Below are 19,030 nucleotides of genomic sequence, written 5' to 3'. Positions count from 1 at the left end.
TGAATTCTTAGCACAGTTTCTGTTAGTGCTTAATAAGTGCATGTTCCCCATATCATGGGTATGGTGCCAGTCCTGAAGTCAGGAGGACCTGAGTTCAAATCAACCTCAGACACTTACTAGCTGTAGGATCTTGGGCAAGTCATTTAACCCTGGGCCATTTCCAGTTATCCTGATTCATATCTGGTCACTGAATCCAGATAGCTCTGGAGGAGAAAGTGAGACTGGTAGCTTAGCCCAGCCCCCTCCCCCCAATTCAAATCCAATTCATGTTCACATGATGGCTTCACCTCTCTGATGTCATGTTCTTCTTCAAAAATGAAGGTCAGCATTATCATCCAACATTGTGAGCAAATGAATAAAAGGGAGATTATACATGGTGGGTCTGGGTAATGGGTGAGTAGAGTGCAATGGGAGCTGCCAGATTGTCCAACCAACATCACTGGGTGATCCATTGGAACTTTTCTACCTTAGACTCTCCCCTACAGTTGATATCATTCTTCATCCCAAAGTGTCTTCCCACCCTGAAAAGTTACCCTCTCCATTTGGAAGGACAGACATGGAATCTTCCATTCAGAAATAATATTTTGTATGACTTTATGCATATATATATATATATATATATATATATTATCTCCACCAAATAATATAGGAGCTCCTTCATGAGCATGTTTTGTTTTTATCTTCATATTTCTGACCTTCATGATGGGGCCTAAATAAATGTTTGATTGATTTATAATTTTTTTTCTATTAAAAATACAGCATTGGGGATGTTTGCAAAGTCCATGGTGCTATATATAGTGCCCTGGAGTCTACTCAGATCTTGACCTAAGGGAGCTCAGTAGTGCCTAATCTGGAGGAGGATTGGTTCCATTGAGGATGCTGTCACTGCAGAGTTGTTTCATTTCCTTCCCCTCTCTGGTTCCACAAGTTTTGAGTAGGGAGAGTTTACTTAGTTATAGTTGGGCTATTTACATTTAAATAATGACAAAGATATTATTTCCTTCCATCAAATTCACCCTACCAAATTCCACAGATAGGGATAAAACTTTCATTTCTTTATTGATTATTAAGTTGATTGGGCTTCATATACTTTGAATACTTGGAATGAGAAAGCTGACTCTTGCTCAGATTTCAATTTATTTGGACTTTTCCAAAGATGGAAAATTTTCATATAAAATCTGGCATTACTCTGAGATCTGGGGTCTGATTAGATCTCAGATATCATCTGGTCCAACTTATTCATTTTACCAATGAGGAAACTAGGCTCAGGAAGGTCAAATCATTTGTCAATGCTCCCACAGTTAGGAAATTTCAGAGATAGGATTTGAACCTATACTCTCTGACTTCAGCGTCAGTGCTCTATTTTTTTTGTTTTTGCAAGGCAATGGGGTTAAGTGACTTGCCCAAGACCACACAGCTAAATCATTGTTAAGTGTCAGAGGCCAGAATTTGAACTCAGGTCCTCCTGACTCCAGGGCCGGTGCTCTATCCACTGTGCCACCTAGCTGCCCCCTCAGTGTTCTGTTTTACTGTACTATCTCCTTTTTTAAAATAAATAAACATTTATTTTTCCCATTACATGAAAAGATCGCTTTCAGCTTTCATTTTTTGTAAGGTTTTTGAGTTCTGCATTTTTCTCCGTACCTCTCTTCTTTCTTCCCCCCTCCTTCCCTTGGCAGCAAGTAATCTGATATAGGTTATAAATGTATAACCAATTTAAACATATTGTCATATTAGTCATGTTGTGAAAAAAAGAATCAGAACAAAAGGGGAAAAACCACAAAAGGGAAAAAACCATGAAGCATAAAATATATTTTAAAAATTGGAAATAATATTCTTTGGTCTGTATTCAGACTCCATAGTTCCTTCTTGGATGGGGATAGTTCTTTAGAATTGTCTCTGGTCATTGTACTGCTAAGAAGAATGAGGTCCATCATAGCTGATCACACAGTGTTGCTGTTAATGCATTTCTGGTTCTGCTCCCCTCACTTAGCATCAGTTCATGCAGATCTCTCTAGGCTTTTCTGAAGTCTAACTGTTCAGGATTTCATTGCCTCCTCTTGATTAGAGTCAGAGATTCATGAATGAATTAGTCTACTGAGGCCATGCCATTAAAGGCCAGTTTTAGCATGGCCCTACTATGGTCCTATGCTTGAGAGAGTTGCCCAATTTATCAATAGGTAGTTGCCAACAACAGTAGGCCTCCAATAGTCACCTATATCCCAGCTGTGAATTTTCTGAGATTCTTCAGGAGGGGACCATCTTCACATATGAGGAATATCCCCTATTGGTAGTCTAGCCTATCAATTTTAAGAGTTAGACCTTGGTTTTCAGATTGGAACAAAAGACTTTATATGTCCATCCAGGCTGCCATTTTTGTCAGCATGATCTGAGAATGTCCTGAAGACTCAGTGGTATATACAGGAAAAAGAGCTTCCTGTATTTACAGTCAGACGGCCTCTTTCTTGAAGGGGGTCAACTTCAAAGAGACAACAGAGGCTAGAATTGTCCAATCTTACTCAGAAAACAGCTTCCCTTTTCCTCTGGTTCTTAGCCCAATAGCTTCATGCAGCAGTTTGGCAAGGGAAAGACCTGGTCAGCTGATACGAACATCCATGGATTCACTAGTGATCCAGCCAAGACCTGAGAGAGGGGTCCAATGAGTTGGGCCATATGGTATCTGAGATCTCCTAACCAGACCCAGGATCCCACAGTAATGGCAGATTTTATATGAAAACTTTCCATCTTTGGAATCTAAATCTCAGTTCTTAACATGAATTAATCTATAGAAGAGATCATGGCATGCCATGAAATGTCAGACAGAAACATTCACTGATATTGATCCTCAGTGGAAAACTTCTTAGTAGTAATTTGGAGATATGGGGCATCAGGAGGGGAATCATATGATGTGAGTATTTGCAAATGGGGAGAGAAAGGGACATGACAGAGATTTTCAATGTCTGTTGCATACCTAAGTCATTTATTTTCTTTTTTTAAAAAAAATGAATTTATTTGACGTAATGGGGTTATGGAGTGACTTGCCCAAGGTCACACAGCTAGGCAATCATTAAGTGTCTGAGTTCAGATTTGAACTCAGGTCCTCCTGACTCCAGGAGTGGTGCTCTATCCACTCTGCCACCTAGTTGCCCCTAAGTCATTCATTTTCAGTTTGCCCATGTGAGTCAGATGGCATCTAACACAGTTGACTTGGGTGGTTCCAAAATCATTAAAAATAGTCCTCAGTCATAGTTTAGAACTTGCTCTACCAGTACAGGGAAAGATGAGAATTGTTGAGGTTCATAGAGAGGAGAAATGTTAAGATGAAACAACATTCCTCCCATGAATGAGATCATATATAGGATCCCGAAGTCCTGTGATTTTCATCTTGAAGACACATTGTTTTTGAAACCTGTATAAATAGTCCACAAAATCTTTACTGAGCTAAGAAGTTGAACATTTTTGCAGAGGAAGGGAAACTGGTTTGGGCCGCATTCTTATCTAATCATTGGAATTCTTTAGTAGATGAAACAATGGATTCACCTGTTAAATAAGAAGAAATGTCACTGGACACTTGCATTTATTAAGCACTTACTGTGTACTACACATTTTGCCAAATGCTGGGGCACAAAGGAAGGCAACAAAACAAGCCAGTCCCTGTTATGAAGAAACAAGACATAGACAGGAAAAATTAGAAATAAACAATAAAGTCAGTGATGGATTGGGAAAGGTCCTGTAATAGGCAAATACATGTTTTTAACTGGAACTTGAAGGAAGTTGGGGAAACCAGGAAACAGATGAGGAGGGAGAACATTCTGGGCATGGGTGTAAATATCTAGATTGGAGAGATGGAATATCTTATTTAGAGAAACTGCAAGGGGAGGAGTAAGCCGAAAGCACACTTGGAAAGTAGATGGGGACTAAATGATGAAGGATTTTCTATTTGGTCCTGTAGGCAATAGGGAGCCACTGGAGTTTGTGGAGTAGGAGAGTGACATAGTCAAACCTGTGCTTCAGTAGCTAGGTGGAGGGTGTGTTGAAGTGGGGAGAGATTTGAGGTAGGCAGACCCACTAAGAGCTATTGCAGTAGTCTGGGTATGAGGAATGAAGACCTGCACCAGGGAAGGGGCAATGTCGGGGGAGAGAAAGGGGTTTATTGAAATCAACAGGTCATGGCACCCTGTTGGATATGATAGGTGAAAGAAAGTGAGGAATCCAGGATGACTTCTAGGTTGTGAGCCTGAGGGACTGGGAGCATTGTGTTGCCTTCTACAATAATAGGGAAGGTAGGAGGCAGGAGGAATTTTTGGGGAAAGATAATGAGATACATTTTGAACATACTGAGTTTAATGTATCCACAGGATGGCAGGATAATCAACCATCTCCTTCCACGGCATATCTTCTGCTTCCCCTCTTCCCAATCCTGATACACTCCTCCATACACATCCTCACATCCATTGAATTCAGATATGCAGTGAAGTACCTAAGTCAATGTACAACACAAACGATCCAGTTCATTCCAGTTCCAGAGTGAATAAATATGGTAATATACTTCACAGATAATATAGATCATACCAGGTTCAGATCAACTGAGGTCCCAAAGGGGTTATTTCTCTTTCACCATCTTTTGATTTTGACCTTTATGTGAATTCATCTGATAGTTTTTGGGGAAAAGATTTCACTGAATCCATTGCTATTTGAGGGTCAATGTGGTGTGGCAGATACAGGAAGATCTGAGTTCTAGTCCCATCTCCGTCACTTAGTTCCTTTGTGATTCTGTAAAAATCATTTAATTTCTCTTAGCCTCAAGCAAAGCCCTAGATAGGTCTTGTGGAATTTTGTGCTCTATTGGTGAAGTGGGAGCTCCCTAAACTGGAAACTCACAGATGAATGAATGAATGAATGAATGACCAAATGAAGAAAGCATTTATTAGAAAATGCTAAACTCTTTTTATATGGAACAGTCTTCCCTTCCAGGCACTCTCTCCTCTATGGAACTCTGTTAGAGTTGCTTGGGACTCATCTCTTGGATGTAATTCTTACTCTCTTTTTAATGAAATCTGTTTTCTCTTTAGGGAGGTCAGACACAGTGTGTGAGAGAAGTCTGCCCCATTTTGTCATGTCCCGAGCACCTGAGTCAGACGCCACCAGGACAATGCTGCCCCAGATGTGTAGGTGAGTGACATTTCTTGTATGTTGACCAGGTAATTTACTTTGAGAAGCGTCCAGCCCTTCCAGCCACCTCCCTTCCTGTCTTCCTATGTTCTTTATCAGCCAGTTGGCAAACATGGAACATATCCTGCTTAAGAAGCTTGGTTCCATTTTGTTCTTGGTGTTCTGTTAGCTTCAGTCAAACTGACTCAATTTACAATTTGAGGATCAGCTGCTTCTATATCTCAGAAAAATAAGAAAGAACCTCATGAAGGTTCACAAACATGGTCTCATATCTGTAAGACCATCTGTCAAAATGGCTTTCATTTGGATGATGTGGTTTCATTGGTTGGGAAGCCAAGAGGATGTGGCCAGAGAACTTCCACACCAGACTGCTTATAGATCCACGGACCGAAGGGGTGACAAATGTCCACCAGCACAATTGGTCTTAAGCCACAATCATAGTAGTGGCATCACTACTACTAATATAGAGGATGAGAGTGAGAGTCAGCATGTCATAGTGGATGGTGAGGTGACATCAAAGCCAAGAAATTCTGAGTTCAAATACTGCTTGTAACATATCTTAGCTGTGTGACCTTGGACTAGTCAATCAATCTCTTAGTGCCTCAGACGACTTTCTAAGACAAAATTAAAGAGGAGGTGCAGATTAGTAGAAATTTTCTTATTGGTAGCTCATTGTTGTTTAGTCATTTCAAATATGTCCAACGCTTTGTGACCCTATTTGAGGTTTTCTTTGCAGAGATACAGGGATGGTTTTCCATTTCCTTGTCCAAATAATTTACAGATGAGAAATCTGAGGCAAACAGGGTCAAGGGAATTGCCCAGGGTCACACTGTTAGGAAGGAGGATCTGAGACCAGTTTTGAACTCAGAAAGATGAATTTTCCTGATTCTGGGTCCCATATTCTATCCAATGCACCACCTAACTGTTGTGATAGTTTATTATATCCATGAAATCATAAGTATGGAGTTATTAATATTAATATTAATCATAACAGAGGCATCTAGGTGGCACAGAGGATAGAATACCAGCCCTGGAGTCAGGAGGACCTGAGTTCAAATCCAGCCTCAGACATGTAATAATTACCTAGCTGTGTGACCTTGGGCAAGTCACTTAACCCCATTGCCTTGCCAAAAAAACCTCTTAAAATAATAATCATAACAATAATACTTACTGCTATTATTATTATTCCATTCTTTAGGACTGATAAAACCATATTTACTGCTTACTGTGTGACCACCTTAGTTAATCTCTCTGATGCTCAAGCACCTCTATAGGAGTTAGCTATAAGCAGATAATTTTTCTTGAGTCAAGGAATTAATAGACAGTCTCAAAGTTCACTGGTAAACGGAAGTTCCACACTGGGATTCTTCTATGTTAGTGAAATAATAGATGAGTGAGTGATTTAATAAGGCTCATGGTAGCCTCAGGTATAGATAATGCAAGAATTTGGTACCAGTATGAAGCCTCTGTGACTTCTACATGGAGATTCTAGATGGGAGAACTCCCTCCATCATTACAGATCCATAGTCCAGCAATGATTTAGTAGAGAAGTCCTGGGGATATTCCAAGGTTCAAGAGCTGGGAAATAAGGGGCAGCTAGGTGGCGCAGTGGATAGAGCACCAGCCCTGGAGTCAGAAGTACCTGAATTCAAATCCATTCTCAAACACTTAATAATGACCTAGCTGTGTGGCCTTGGGCAAGTCACTTAACCCTGTTGCCTTGCAAAAACTAAAAAAAAAAAAAAAAAGCTGGGAAATGACTCAGCCAGAGCACATAGCTAGAAATGGACTTTGGGAGAATCTGAAGCCAAGTCTTCCAAAGGCTTCTTGTCACCACCCCATGCTGCCTTGCACTATTATAAATGAAAAGTGAGTGTGAAGGATATAATTAATAGCATCACTCGAGTTTGTTGTTTTGACCAGATAGCTCAGGGATACAGTATGGTACATGAAGAATTCTGCAATTACTCTTTGCGCAAGTTGTAAACAAGGAGGTAGCATTGCTTATGATGGGACCTGTGATGCTCATGGGGCTTGAGTCACTGGAGACATTTCTTTGTGTCTCTCCTTCTCTGTCTTTGTTCTTATTCTCTCCCTTTTCTCCTTTATTCTTCCTTTTCTTTCCTCCCACCCTCCCTTTTCTTTTTGTTCTTTCTTTCCTCCTCTTTCTTTGTTTCTTTCTTTTTCATTTTTCTTCCTCCTTTGCTCCCTTTTCTCCCTCAATTTTCCTGTTGCTTTTTTCTTCCCTTCCTTCCTTCGTCCCCCTTTCTCTCCTCCCTCTTTCACATATGATTCATTATACATAACCAAAGAAGAGATCAGGAACATGGACCCTTGGCAGAATCAGAGGGGAGTTATTCAGACTTAACATAGAGATTTGATTTTCTCAAGTGCTTTTCATTTTCCAGTGTGTTTTTATACCCTTCAACCAGACCAAATAAGTCTTTGAAGCTGATATGGTTGAAACCAGAAATCTCAGAAAGCTTTTTCTGCCTTATAGTTTCCTCATATAAGCAAAGACCAGTGTGCTGAATGTGGACCGTCTGTTTCTATATGTGTGTGTATGTTTGTGTGTGTGCACATGTATGTGTGTTTATGTAACTGTGTGTGTGTTATAAGATACCACAAAAAACTCAATAAGTCTCCAAAATTATCCAAAAATTGTAACCAAAAGAAAAGAAATCAGTTTTGGGGGATTGACTAAATTCATAGTAGAAGGAAGTGGAAATACCCTAGGGCATCCCAGATATGCAGACTTTTGGGCTATTCTTGAATATTTCTAAACACAAATGTCCTTTCTTATTTGGGATTTGCATAGATCGGGTGTTAGGGCAAGAGTGGCTGTTCATCTGGTGATGGCTTGAAAAAAAAAGCCAAAATGGCTCCATTATCCTGCAATCTAACCCCAACTGAGTTGGTAGAGGTCTAGACATCACTTTGCTGATAAATTTCCTTGGACCTCAACTATCTCCCATGAAGTATATGATGAATTATACCAACTCATTTCCCTTGCTCAGCAGCTTTCATCTTTTGGAGACAGAAGTCCAAAGTTGACTATAATCTGACCCTGCTTCCTGATGGATTTAGGCAGATCACTTATCTTCCCTAAACCTCAGTTTCCTCATCTCAAGTGGGGAGTTAGACTAAATGGCCTTTGAAGTTTTTTCCCCTTCCCTGGATTTCATTTTTGCCCTCTCTAAAACTGGAAGGTCTCTTGTATCCTATCCAGGTCCAAATCCTCTGATCCATCTCAAAATCAGATACTTTAACTGTCCCACATACGATAATCTGTGAAAAATCTTAAAGCACAATATAAAGGCTACTGTAAGATAGCCTGTTTTGTACCTATCTCATGGGGCTGTTGGGAGGAACAATTAAAGTCATATATGTGAACATGTAGGTATGTTTTATTAGGCATGAAAAAGAGCATGTTACCTCATCTCTTCTTTCTTGGCCAGAATAGTACATAGAATGAGATCTCAAAGAAAAGGAAAAGTGTTGGTTTGGGAGTCAGATGACCCTTGAGGGTTTAAATTCATATTCTGTAATTTATTCCATGGGTAAATCATTAAACTTTCTTGTACCTCAGTTTCCTCATTGGTAAAATGAGGGAGCTGGACCAGCTGGTCTCTAAGATTCCTCTCAATTGCAGGTACAGAATTTTATGTCACTTCTCCTTAGGGTCTCAGTTTCTTCATCTGTAAAATGAAGAACTTTGACCAGATGACCTTTGTTCTTTCCAGTTTGAATTGGACATATGATCATTAAAGCAGAAAAAAAACCCTTCCGAGTCAATGAATAAAGAAGGTGGGTTAGAAGAAACCAGGCAGAGGTTATCTGAAGGCAGAAGCAATTGCATGTAAGGAAATTCAGTGAGATGTTTAGTCAATGATGCAAGATGACTTTGGTTAAAAGAAGGAATGACAAAATAATATTGAAGTTCAGCAATTTGATGTTGCTCATAATTACTTCAAATTAAATTTCGATGCACTGAGAAATAGAATATTCCTTCTGGAAAGTATATTAGTACAAACCAAGCTATCCAACTGGATGTAAATTTTAGAACATAAACAAAAGTGAATGAAATAGAGGATAGGTTTCAGTGAGATAACCGAAGAGCTGGACTCTTGCCTAATACAAATATTCTTATTACTATATTTCAGAAAATAGATTAATAATTTTTTAGAATTATTGAGATTTAAGAATAGATATACACCTTTATAATGCATGAGACTGCAATAGAAGTGAACCCTAGGCCATTTGTCACCAAACTACAAAACTCTAATTGTACAGAAAAGATAGTTGCAAGCAAACGAGGAAATTCATCATGTATGAAAAACTGCAATTCACAGAAAATTGAACAGTTGATGATCTGACTGTTCACAGGCAACTAAATGAAAAACAAGTCACATTGGTTATTTTTTAAAATCTGTTAAACTTTGCTTAATTAATTTTGTACATGATTTCCAGTGTCTTCTCTATTTTTGAAGAAGGTCTTTGTGACATTCAAGTGCGAAAATTCTAACTACATTGGAAGCTTTTGGTCTCTTTCTTTTCTTAATCATCAACCACATTGTCCAATATATTTTTTCACCATCATCTTCAATTCCTGTTATTACTCTTAAGTCATCAAGGATCAGTGCATGGGATGACTTGTCTGGGAAGTTCTAGTCAAATTCAACTTTCTCTGTATCTCTAAGCTTTGCAACAGATACTGGAGTCCATACAGTCATTATGTTCATGGTATCCTTTTTGGTTATGCCCATCAAGGGCATTGGAAGAAGGAGGAGGAGGAGGAGGCAGCGGCCAAGGAGGAGGAGAGACATTCCTACAATGACATTATGCTTATTGCCTTTGTATGCATAATGACAACTTAAAAAAAAGAAAACAAACAGCCCAAACCTATTATAGTCTTTTCACCTTTTACCTCATTTTCTGTCATTCTACCTCCTTTTTTGTAGGGCCATTTGGTATTTTATTTTGATTCATGGGTGGCCTTAACCAAACTATTCTTCAATTAGTGGTCTGCCTTCTCCTGGCAATAAACTTCTTCATATGTAGCTTGGCTGATATTTGTTTAACCACTGACTAATTCCAAGACTGTTCCTAAAGACTGTTCCTTACATTGACCAGAGTTCACAATATTTTGGCATAATTTTCAAGAGCCTAACATCACCTTCACATCCTATTGGGGCACTGGAAGATTTTGTTGAGAACTATTAAGTAGAACATATCAGATTATTGACATTAATTCTCAGAGGTAAAATTCTCATGGCAAATATTCCTGATTGTTCATTTCAAAAAGAAAAACTGAGTTGTTTTCAGTTAAAATAACTAGACATTTAACGAATCAAAATGTGAAGGCAAAGACAGAATCAGAAATCATTTTAAAAATTAATAAAATTAATTTATAAAAATTAAAAAATTAAATTAATAAAAAAGCAAATTAGTAAAAGATATGATTTTTTAAAAAAAGTAACTGGTAAGGTTTCATGAATTTTATCAAAATGGAGAGGAAATCTAATTTTCCAAAATTAAAAGGTAGACATTGCAATATAAGCAAGTCAAAGAAATATTGGGTAGATAATATAAATACAAAATAAAACAAAGCAAAAAAAATAGAACCCAATGAAACAGTATGCCCAGTGAATATAACTATGTAAATATAATAGGGCATGCAAAGATGTTCACCCTTGACAGTAATGGATGCTTCCAAATCTGTGTATGTTCCAGGATGCCTAGTGCCTAACCACAAGAATCGTATTAACAGGATTGTGAGGACACTGGCTGACTGAGGATATTTGTAATGCACCCAAGAGAGGATAGACCAAGATCTTTAGAAAGAGATTGAGTGTGTGGGTGTTTCAATCCAAAAGGAAAAGAGTAGAAAGTGATAGAATGAGAGAGAAGGAAAATGATTATGGTACCAAATGGCTTCCTATGGACTGGCCTGGATGATGGGATGCTCCCTGTAGAAGCAGTGGCACAAGACACTTCCCCTCTATTTCTAAGATAAAGCATTAAATTCTTGGTGATATTTTAGCAACAACAATTTCCAAGCAATTCTCCACCAAAACATTGTACCTTATAGGCACCAAGACCAAGCTTTTTTTCACTGGGCAAGTTACGAGAATACTCCTTTACCATTCTCTACATTATAGTAGGTGGATTGATAAACCAACAAAAAGAGTGGAGGTCAGTTGCCTCACATCCATTCCCCTTCATTTTCTTGTCTTATGCACTTAAACTAATACGCCAATAGGGAGAACCAAGAAGGGTAAATGCCCAGCCTTCTGTTTCCTAGAGGTTTGGGAGGTGGTAGTTTAGGGATTGGGCCTTGGAAGTGTCAGTTCAACTCCTTGAGAGAAGAACTGGTTTTGATCTTTGTACTGGTGTCCCCCAAAACCCTGCATTGCATAAATATTTGAGGATCCTTTGGTTGAATTCTGCCCTAAGAAGACGTCCTTTATCTTCCTATGATGTCACATGTTGAAATTTGGAATTAGGGTGGTGGGCGTAAGCAGAAATGGATGAAATGCAGTCATAACAATGGTCATGATAATAACTAGTATTTGAAATAACAGCAATAGAATTTGAAATTTATTATTATTATTATCATTACATAGTAGCATTGAAATCCTATTAAATTCTATTAAGGGAAAAGACAGTTTTTAATATCTTTTACAATCCTCTCTAGACAAAAATTATATTGGGCTGGTTTCTTAAACTCCTTGGACAGAATGGTTCATAGCTCCATTTGGTTTTGGGTTTTGCTATTATTGCATTGTTCTTGTTTCCTTTATTTCCACATTTGTATACCCATACTGATTAGTAAAACTTGATTTTGTTTTTAAAAGGCTTTTCTGTCTCACTTCCTTTAGAGTCAAATTTTGTTCTAGTGACCCCTTTGAGCAGGGGAATGGCTTCCTTAGGGGACTGCAAGACTATAGGGTCATCAAAGATCTTGAGCAGCTCATCCAACTCTCATTTTGCTGAGGAACTAAGGGCAAGAGAGGTTAAGTGACCAAGGACTCTCAGGCCATCAGTAATTATGCTTTGGGCAATGCATCTTCCATTTGCTGGGAACAGATTTTATTTTTCTCATTTTATGAGGGAAATGAATGAGGCACAAATATAGGTACCAGATAACCCAAACCTCTTCCTACTGAAGCTTAAAACTGCACTAAGACACTTGGCATGCGCTCACGCTCTCTCTCTCTCTCTCTCTCTCTCTCTCTCTGTGTGTGTGTGTGTGTGTGTGTGTGTGTGTGTGTTTATTAAGAAGAGGGAATAGGGCTGTTCTTTCCTAGTATAGTGAGTTCTCAGGTGAGAAAACTCCCTCCATAGATGCAAGTCAATACCTAGTCTGTAGCTTATAGTCTTAGAAAGCTGATTGGTTCACTAAGTTATGCCTGCATAACTTACCATAAAGTTACATGGTCAGAGGTTAGCCTTGAACCCATATCTTTTTGATTTTGAGGCTAGTTCTTCATCCTATGCTAAGCTGATATATGTGACAGACACAGCATGTCTGTCCATATATGAATATGTTACTATATTGAACATATAGATGTACATGTAAATACACACATAAAATACACATCTATCACTATGACCATAGATTTTGTGTTAGAATGGGCATTAAAGGGCATCTATTTGGAATTGTGCCCTGCTCTGCCATTTACTACCTGTATAATCCTGGGCAGGGCAGTTCACTCTCTGGGTCTTGGTCTCTGCCGATGTTAGGTTAGTAGTCTGTGGAGTTCCCTCTGGGTCAAAATATGTGATTCTAATCCAAAGCCTCCTGGTTATAATAAGTAATGGTAAGATGACATAGGATGAAGAACAAAGGTCCAGGGAGGGTGAACAAGTTCCCTAAGGATTTGCCAGTAGCAACTGGCAGAACCAGAATTCAAAGCCAGACTCTGATTCCAAACCATATTGGGAAACCTTGGAGTGAGCCCAAAGTTGACATCATTGATCATCATTCTCTGGACATTTCCACATTAGCCTTCTCATTTGGGGGGCCAACTTAGTGATCTAATTATCCTGTTCTGCTTGAAGTATTGGACTGAGAGAATCTCAAAATCTCAGAGTTGGAAGCCACAGCACATTTAACCTGGTGTATCTGAGCTGGGATCCTCTCTATGATGTTCTTAACCATCCATCAGGTCAAATCATAGGCCAGGCACTCCTGCCCTAGGGAAGATGAATTGTTTTTTGAATGGCCCAGGTGAATCCTCAAGAATCCATCCCTTATGTTCTCTTGCTTAAGCTTGGATTTCTGCTTCTGTCCAGGTCAGAGGAAAGTGTTTGATCTCCAGTTTGGAAGCTGCCTCTTCCGGAGTGATGTTTATGATAATGGTGCCTCCTTCTTCTATGACAATTGCACAGTTTGTACATGCCAGGTAAGTGGATTCTCCTTATGGTGGATCAGAAGATCATAGGATAAAGACCATCTAGCCTTTGCCTAACATTATATTACAAATAAAGAAACTGAGGTTCTGGGAGGTGGACTTGCTCAGGTCACAAGGCAGTAGGAATGATAATAATAATTAATAATTATTTAGCTCTCTATAACACTGATCACATATTCTCTTGTTTGGTTCTCATAGCAAATGCAGTAAAGTGACAAGAAAGAAAAAAGACATTTCCTAGTAGGATTGGAATCTGGATTATAGAATTCTTTAATATCGGAGATAAAAATAGCTTCAGCGATGAGCAATATCTATAGTTAAGTTTAAAAAAAAAAGTACCATGATCAAGAAATTTGGGCCTAGACGTTCTCCTTCAATATATCTTTTACACAAAGAATCAGATGTTTAAATATTTCACGATGCAAATTATTTTCAAATAGCCCATGGAAGTTCATTGCTGCCTTGTTGTGATTTGTTCTTGGACAGTGGTGAGTCAGGTGACCACGGATCTTTGACATTCTCATGAAGCTTGAGGGTCATTTCCTAACACCAAATCTATGAGAGGTAGATAAAGGGTGTTTATGTTTACACTTGTTAGGATCCTGGATTTTGAGTTTTAAGACCTTGAAAGTCTTGAATCTAATCAACTTCTTTAACAGATAAGGAAACTGAGGTCCCAGAGAAAGATAATAGCATTTCTAGCAACACATTCATTTTTTTTTTGCAAGGCAAATGGGGTTAAGTGGCTTACCCAAGGCCACACAGCTAGGTAATTATTAAGTGCCTGAGGCCAGATTTGAACTCAGGTACTCCTGACTCCAGGGCTGGTGCTCTATCCACTGTGCCACCTAGCTGCCCCTACATTCCTTTTTTTAAAGCAAGGTTTTATATATTTTGAGTTTTACAATGTCCCCCCATTCTTGCTTCCCTCCCCCCACCCCCCACAGAAGGCAGTCTGTTAGTCTTTATATTAGTTTCATGTCATATATTGATCTCAGTTGAATGTGATGAGAGAGAAATCATATCCTTAAGGAAGAAAAATAAAGTATGAGATAGTAAAATTACTCAATAATATAATGTGTTCTTTTTCTAATTTGACAAAGTCCATAAATCTTTCTCTGGATACAGATGGTATTCTCCATTAAAGACAGCCCCAAATTGTCCCTGGTTGTTGCACTGAAGGGATGAGCAAGTTCATCAAGGTTGATCATCACCCCCATGTTGCTGTTAGGAATACATTCATTTTTAAATAAGGAAAATTAAACCCAGGGAAGTTCAATGCTTTTCCCAAGGTCACACAGGTTGTGGAAGGCAGTATTGAAATTCCTTGACTTCAAATCCAGTATTTTTTCTTCTGTGACAGGAAATAAAGTGGTCAGAGGGACAGATGCAAAAGATACAGAGAAAGGAAGGGATAGAAAATCACCACAATTACCCATAAATATAAATCAGTAGCCATACATAAGGACTACAACTCTCCTGATCTCCTGAACCATGCTTCATTAACTTACTTCAGTATCTGTGAGAGAGTGGGGGACGGTTCACACTGTTCCTGAAGCCTCAGTTACCACCCAACACTCTGCTTTCCCATCTCCTTTCCTGTGCTTGCATTATCATATACTAAATATTTTGGTGTTTATCTTGGCCTCCTTCCTAGGGATCTTTGTTTGGCTTCTCCACCAGGAATTTCACAGATTACAGATTCTTAATGGAGATGATGAGGCTTTGACAGCACACATCACTTTTTGATTTCCTTAGATGGCCCTCCTACCAGCCCTTTCTGCTTCCCCATGAGTTGGGTTTGTCCTGTGATTGTCTTTCTGGTTCCTGGGTATTCCCTGTTATTAGTCTTCTAAACAGAATCAGTTGCATGGGTATTTTCACTGGGGCTTACCTTTGGGAGAATTGAATTGCTTGGAGCAGGGGTCCCTTGCCTTTTGGTAGGAAGGTGCTAAGGGAATTTGTATTTACTTGAAGTCTGCAAATCCAGAAATGAGAGGGGGCAGGTTGGGGCTTGGAGACCATGGCCTCATTAAATTTCAAAGACACAAAAGAGAAGGTGGATCAAGAGTAGAAATGGTTGCCCTAGAACTCACTCCTTGCAGTTGGAGGGTGTCTCAGAGGGGGTGGTCTTTGTCTCAGAAATAGCAGAAGACTTGGAAGCAGGAATTAGGGGTGGGGGAGGAGTTGATAGACCAGCTGGGGAACCTCTGTACTGTCTCCAGCTTCATCTTTCCTTTCCCTGGCAGCCAGTGGAACCTGACAAAACGATCTAGAGACCAAATGTCCTTACTTTGTGGTGGCTTTGTGGTTGTCTGTGAGAAATAACATGGTGGTGGATGAGTCTGTTATTGGAATGGGGCTTAATGTCATTTAAATCACTCTTGAAGGCCTTTCTTTGAGTAATGGGTTTAACAGTAAAGCTGTGCAGACTTCGTTGACTCTCCAGCGGGCGTTTGGCAGCCTGTTTTCATTTCAAGGGATGGATTGGATCCTAAGGACACAGGAACTTTGTCTTCCATGATGGCCTGGTTCCAGTGGCTCTCTGGTGCTGTATCTGCCACTGACCCTGTACCTTCATCATGGTGGTCTCTTTGCAGCTCCCACTGGACTTAACCTATTCCTGGCTTGTGGTCAGAGTATTGCTGTTGGACAGAAGCCAAACACTGTTAGTGCAGGATGAAGGGGAAAAGACAGGCAGGAGGAAGGCCAAAGATGTGTCTTGGTCAACAAGGTTTACGACAACATTAAACTCCTACTGGATACCAGGATTTGTGCCAGGCATTGGGACTGCTCAAACAAAATCAGACAGTTCCTGCCCTGTCAGCTACTCAGCAAGCATTGATTTATTTTTCAAAATGATTTCTATCAATAGCTTTTGTTTTTACATCACTTACAATTCTTTGTAGGAACATTACCTCCCCCTCTCCCAAAAACAATAACTTAGAGTGAGGAAGAAAAGCAATTCAGCAAGACTAAGCAACATTTGACAAAAGGTAGAGGATTCTGGACTCATAATGTCTCCTCATAGAAGTGGGGAGCTTATTTTCTCAAATCTCTTCCTTGGGACAAAGGTTCAAAAAGCTTCTACTATGGGCCAGGTACTGTCCTATGTATGCATTAGGATCACAAAAGCAAGAAGTCAGATAGTGGTGCCCCCAGAGAGCTTACATTCCACCAGGAGAAATAGCATGTCAAGCCTAGACAAACTCTTTGTGAATAATCTTGGTGGGAGAAGCATTAGTAATAGCTACTAGAAAAGGCCTCAAGTGGGATGTGGTGCTTGAGCTGAGATCTGAAAGGAAACCAGCGTTGCTGAGAATTAAGATGGGAATGCTTTCTAGGCAAGGGGTGCAGCTGGGGCAAAGACATGGAGATCAGAAATAGTATTGAATGTGAGGAACAAGAAAAGGGCCAGCTGGACTGTAGAATGTATATAAAGGAAAAGGCTTTTGTTCATGTATTTAGCTGTTCTGTTTCAGTGGCCCGGGACTGCTCACTGGTCTTTGCAGAAGATACTCCATTTCTTCATTCCCACTAGTTGACCGTCACCTTGAAATTTTCCCCATACTCATTATGGACACCTGACTTCCTTGACTCTTAATCTCAATTAAAATCTCTCCTTCTACTAGAAACCTTTTCCAACCTCCCTAAAAACTGGTGTTTTTCCTCTCTTGACTAGCTCCAGTTTATCCTCTATATAACACATTGCCTCCCCCATTAGAGTATTAACTCCTTGAAGGCAGGATATTCCTCCCCCCCTTTTATTTTGGTAATCACAGTGATTAGCACAATGACTGGTACACAGGAGTCATGTAATAATTGCTTATCCACTGGCATGAGCCAGGTCATGCAGAGTTTGAAATGCCAGAAAGAGGAATTTTTATTTAATCCTCAAGGTAATAGGGAGTTTATTGAATAGAAGGAAAGGAGTAACCTAGTCAGATTTGGGCTTTAAGAAAATCTCTCTTAGTTGCATGGAGAATGGATTGATCAGCTGAAATATGGAATGAATGGACTTGGAGACCAATTATAATGAGGCATTAAGTAGGCATTGACTAGAATTGTTAAGTGTGTGAGTCAAGAGGAAAGACCAGATAAGGGACATGATGTGAGGTAGAGTCAGAAACTGGGTGAATGATGGAACAGAACTCATGTCTAGACATCACTACTGGCCTACATTGGTCTATGTGGCAGTCACAATCCTTTCTCCTTGTAGCTGTCAGAAGGAGAATCACAATGCTCTTCAGAATCTACTTTTAGAAGCTTTTAAAGAGTTGGAAAGTGTCTTATAATAATAGCTATTATTTCAGAGCAGTTTAATAGATTATTTCATTTGATTCTCATGTTGAAGTAGGTACTCATTTCCCTTTTTTTCTAGATGAGAAAACTGAGGAAAGAGTTCATTAACTTATCTAGGGTGACTTAGCTATTAAGTGTCAGGCATGGATTGGACTGAACTTAGAGCTTCCTGACCCCAAATCCAACATTCTTTCTATAACCACTCACATGGTCTTCATGTAGTTCTGTTTTCTTTCTTCTTGTCCCTCCTTCATCTAGCACAGTGCTTTTTATGATAGTGAATTCTCAATAAATATTTGTTTAGGGCAGAGGTGACTGAGAAACATTATATACATTGTCACACCTAGCTAATATCTCTGTGAATTTTGCAGAATAGTTTTTTCCTCTTTATTTTTTTTTGTAATAATACAAAGGATGGCTTCCTGGATAGAGGATAGAAGAAGAATATATTCAGAAATGAAGTATTAAGATAATTTAGAAACACATGAAATGACTGTGTACATGAATAGAAATCCAACAAAGCTGGTGTTTTGGAAATACTCCAGAGGAGACCAATTCTGGAGGCAGAGGGGCCACATGGTGGGGGTCAGGGAGGGGGAAGGATTTGATGTTGGACCACAGGTTGGGCGTGGGAGGAGGCACCAGTGTGTGAGGAAATTATCTTTTTTTTAGAATTTATTTTATTTTATTTTAGTGAGGTAGTTGGGGTCAAGTGACTTGCCCAGAATCACACAGCTTAGAAGGGTCAAGTGTCTGAGACTGGATTTAAACTCATGTCCCCCTGACTCCCTCAGTTGCCCTGATATCATCATTTCATAAGCATTTACTTGGCTCTTTTGTTGTCACTTGTGCCAGGACTCCACCGTGGTATGCAAGAAGAAATGCTCTCCCCCTGGAACTTGTGCTAAGAGCAAAGACCCCTGTTGTGAAGAATGTCTTGTGCGTGTGCCCCCCAAAGACATCCGCGTGTGCAAGTTTGGTAGCAAGATCTTCCGGGTAATGTCACGAACAGGGCTCTTGAACTCCATTGTGATGATGACTATCAGTGGTCCCAGCTGAAACCCTTCTTGGGATTCTGCACCTCTGTGGGGTTATATAAGATCAAGCACAGTTCAAGAGGCAGATCGTTATCTGTTATT

The 19,030-nt window shown here is 39.5% G+C and overlaps 1 protein-coding gene across 7 annotated transcripts in view; it reads left to right on the top strand.

The window, feature by feature from the left end:
* The window catches only part of BMPER (BMP binding endothelial regulator), a 372,292-nt gene that overhangs the window by 228,755 nt on the left and 124,507 nt on the right, over positions 1-19,030 (top strand). For all 7 annotated transcript variants that reach the window (XM_074198930.1, XM_074198928.1, XM_074198931.1 and 4 more), the window contains 3 exons: positions 5,073-5,172; positions 13,471-13,580; positions 18,747-18,887. In XM_074198930.1, coding sequence (XP_074055031.1) covers positions 5,073-5,172; positions 13,471-13,580; positions 18,747-18,887 — 351 coding nt within the window. The remainder of the gene's footprint in view (positions 1-5,072; positions 5,173-13,470; positions 13,581-18,746; positions 18,888-19,030) is intronic.

This window comes from Macrotis lagotis, chromosome 8 (assembly GCF_037893015.1).
Source record: "Macrotis lagotis isolate mMagLag1 chromosome 8, bilby.v1.9.chrom.fasta, whole genome shotgun sequence".
In the NCBI taxonomy this organism is placed as follows: Eukaryota; Metazoa; Chordata; class Mammalia; order Peramelemorphia; family Peramelidae; genus Macrotis; species Macrotis lagotis.
The sequence above is the reverse complement of the archived record's forward strand: the minus strand, read 5'-3'. Positions and strand labels throughout refer to the sequence as shown.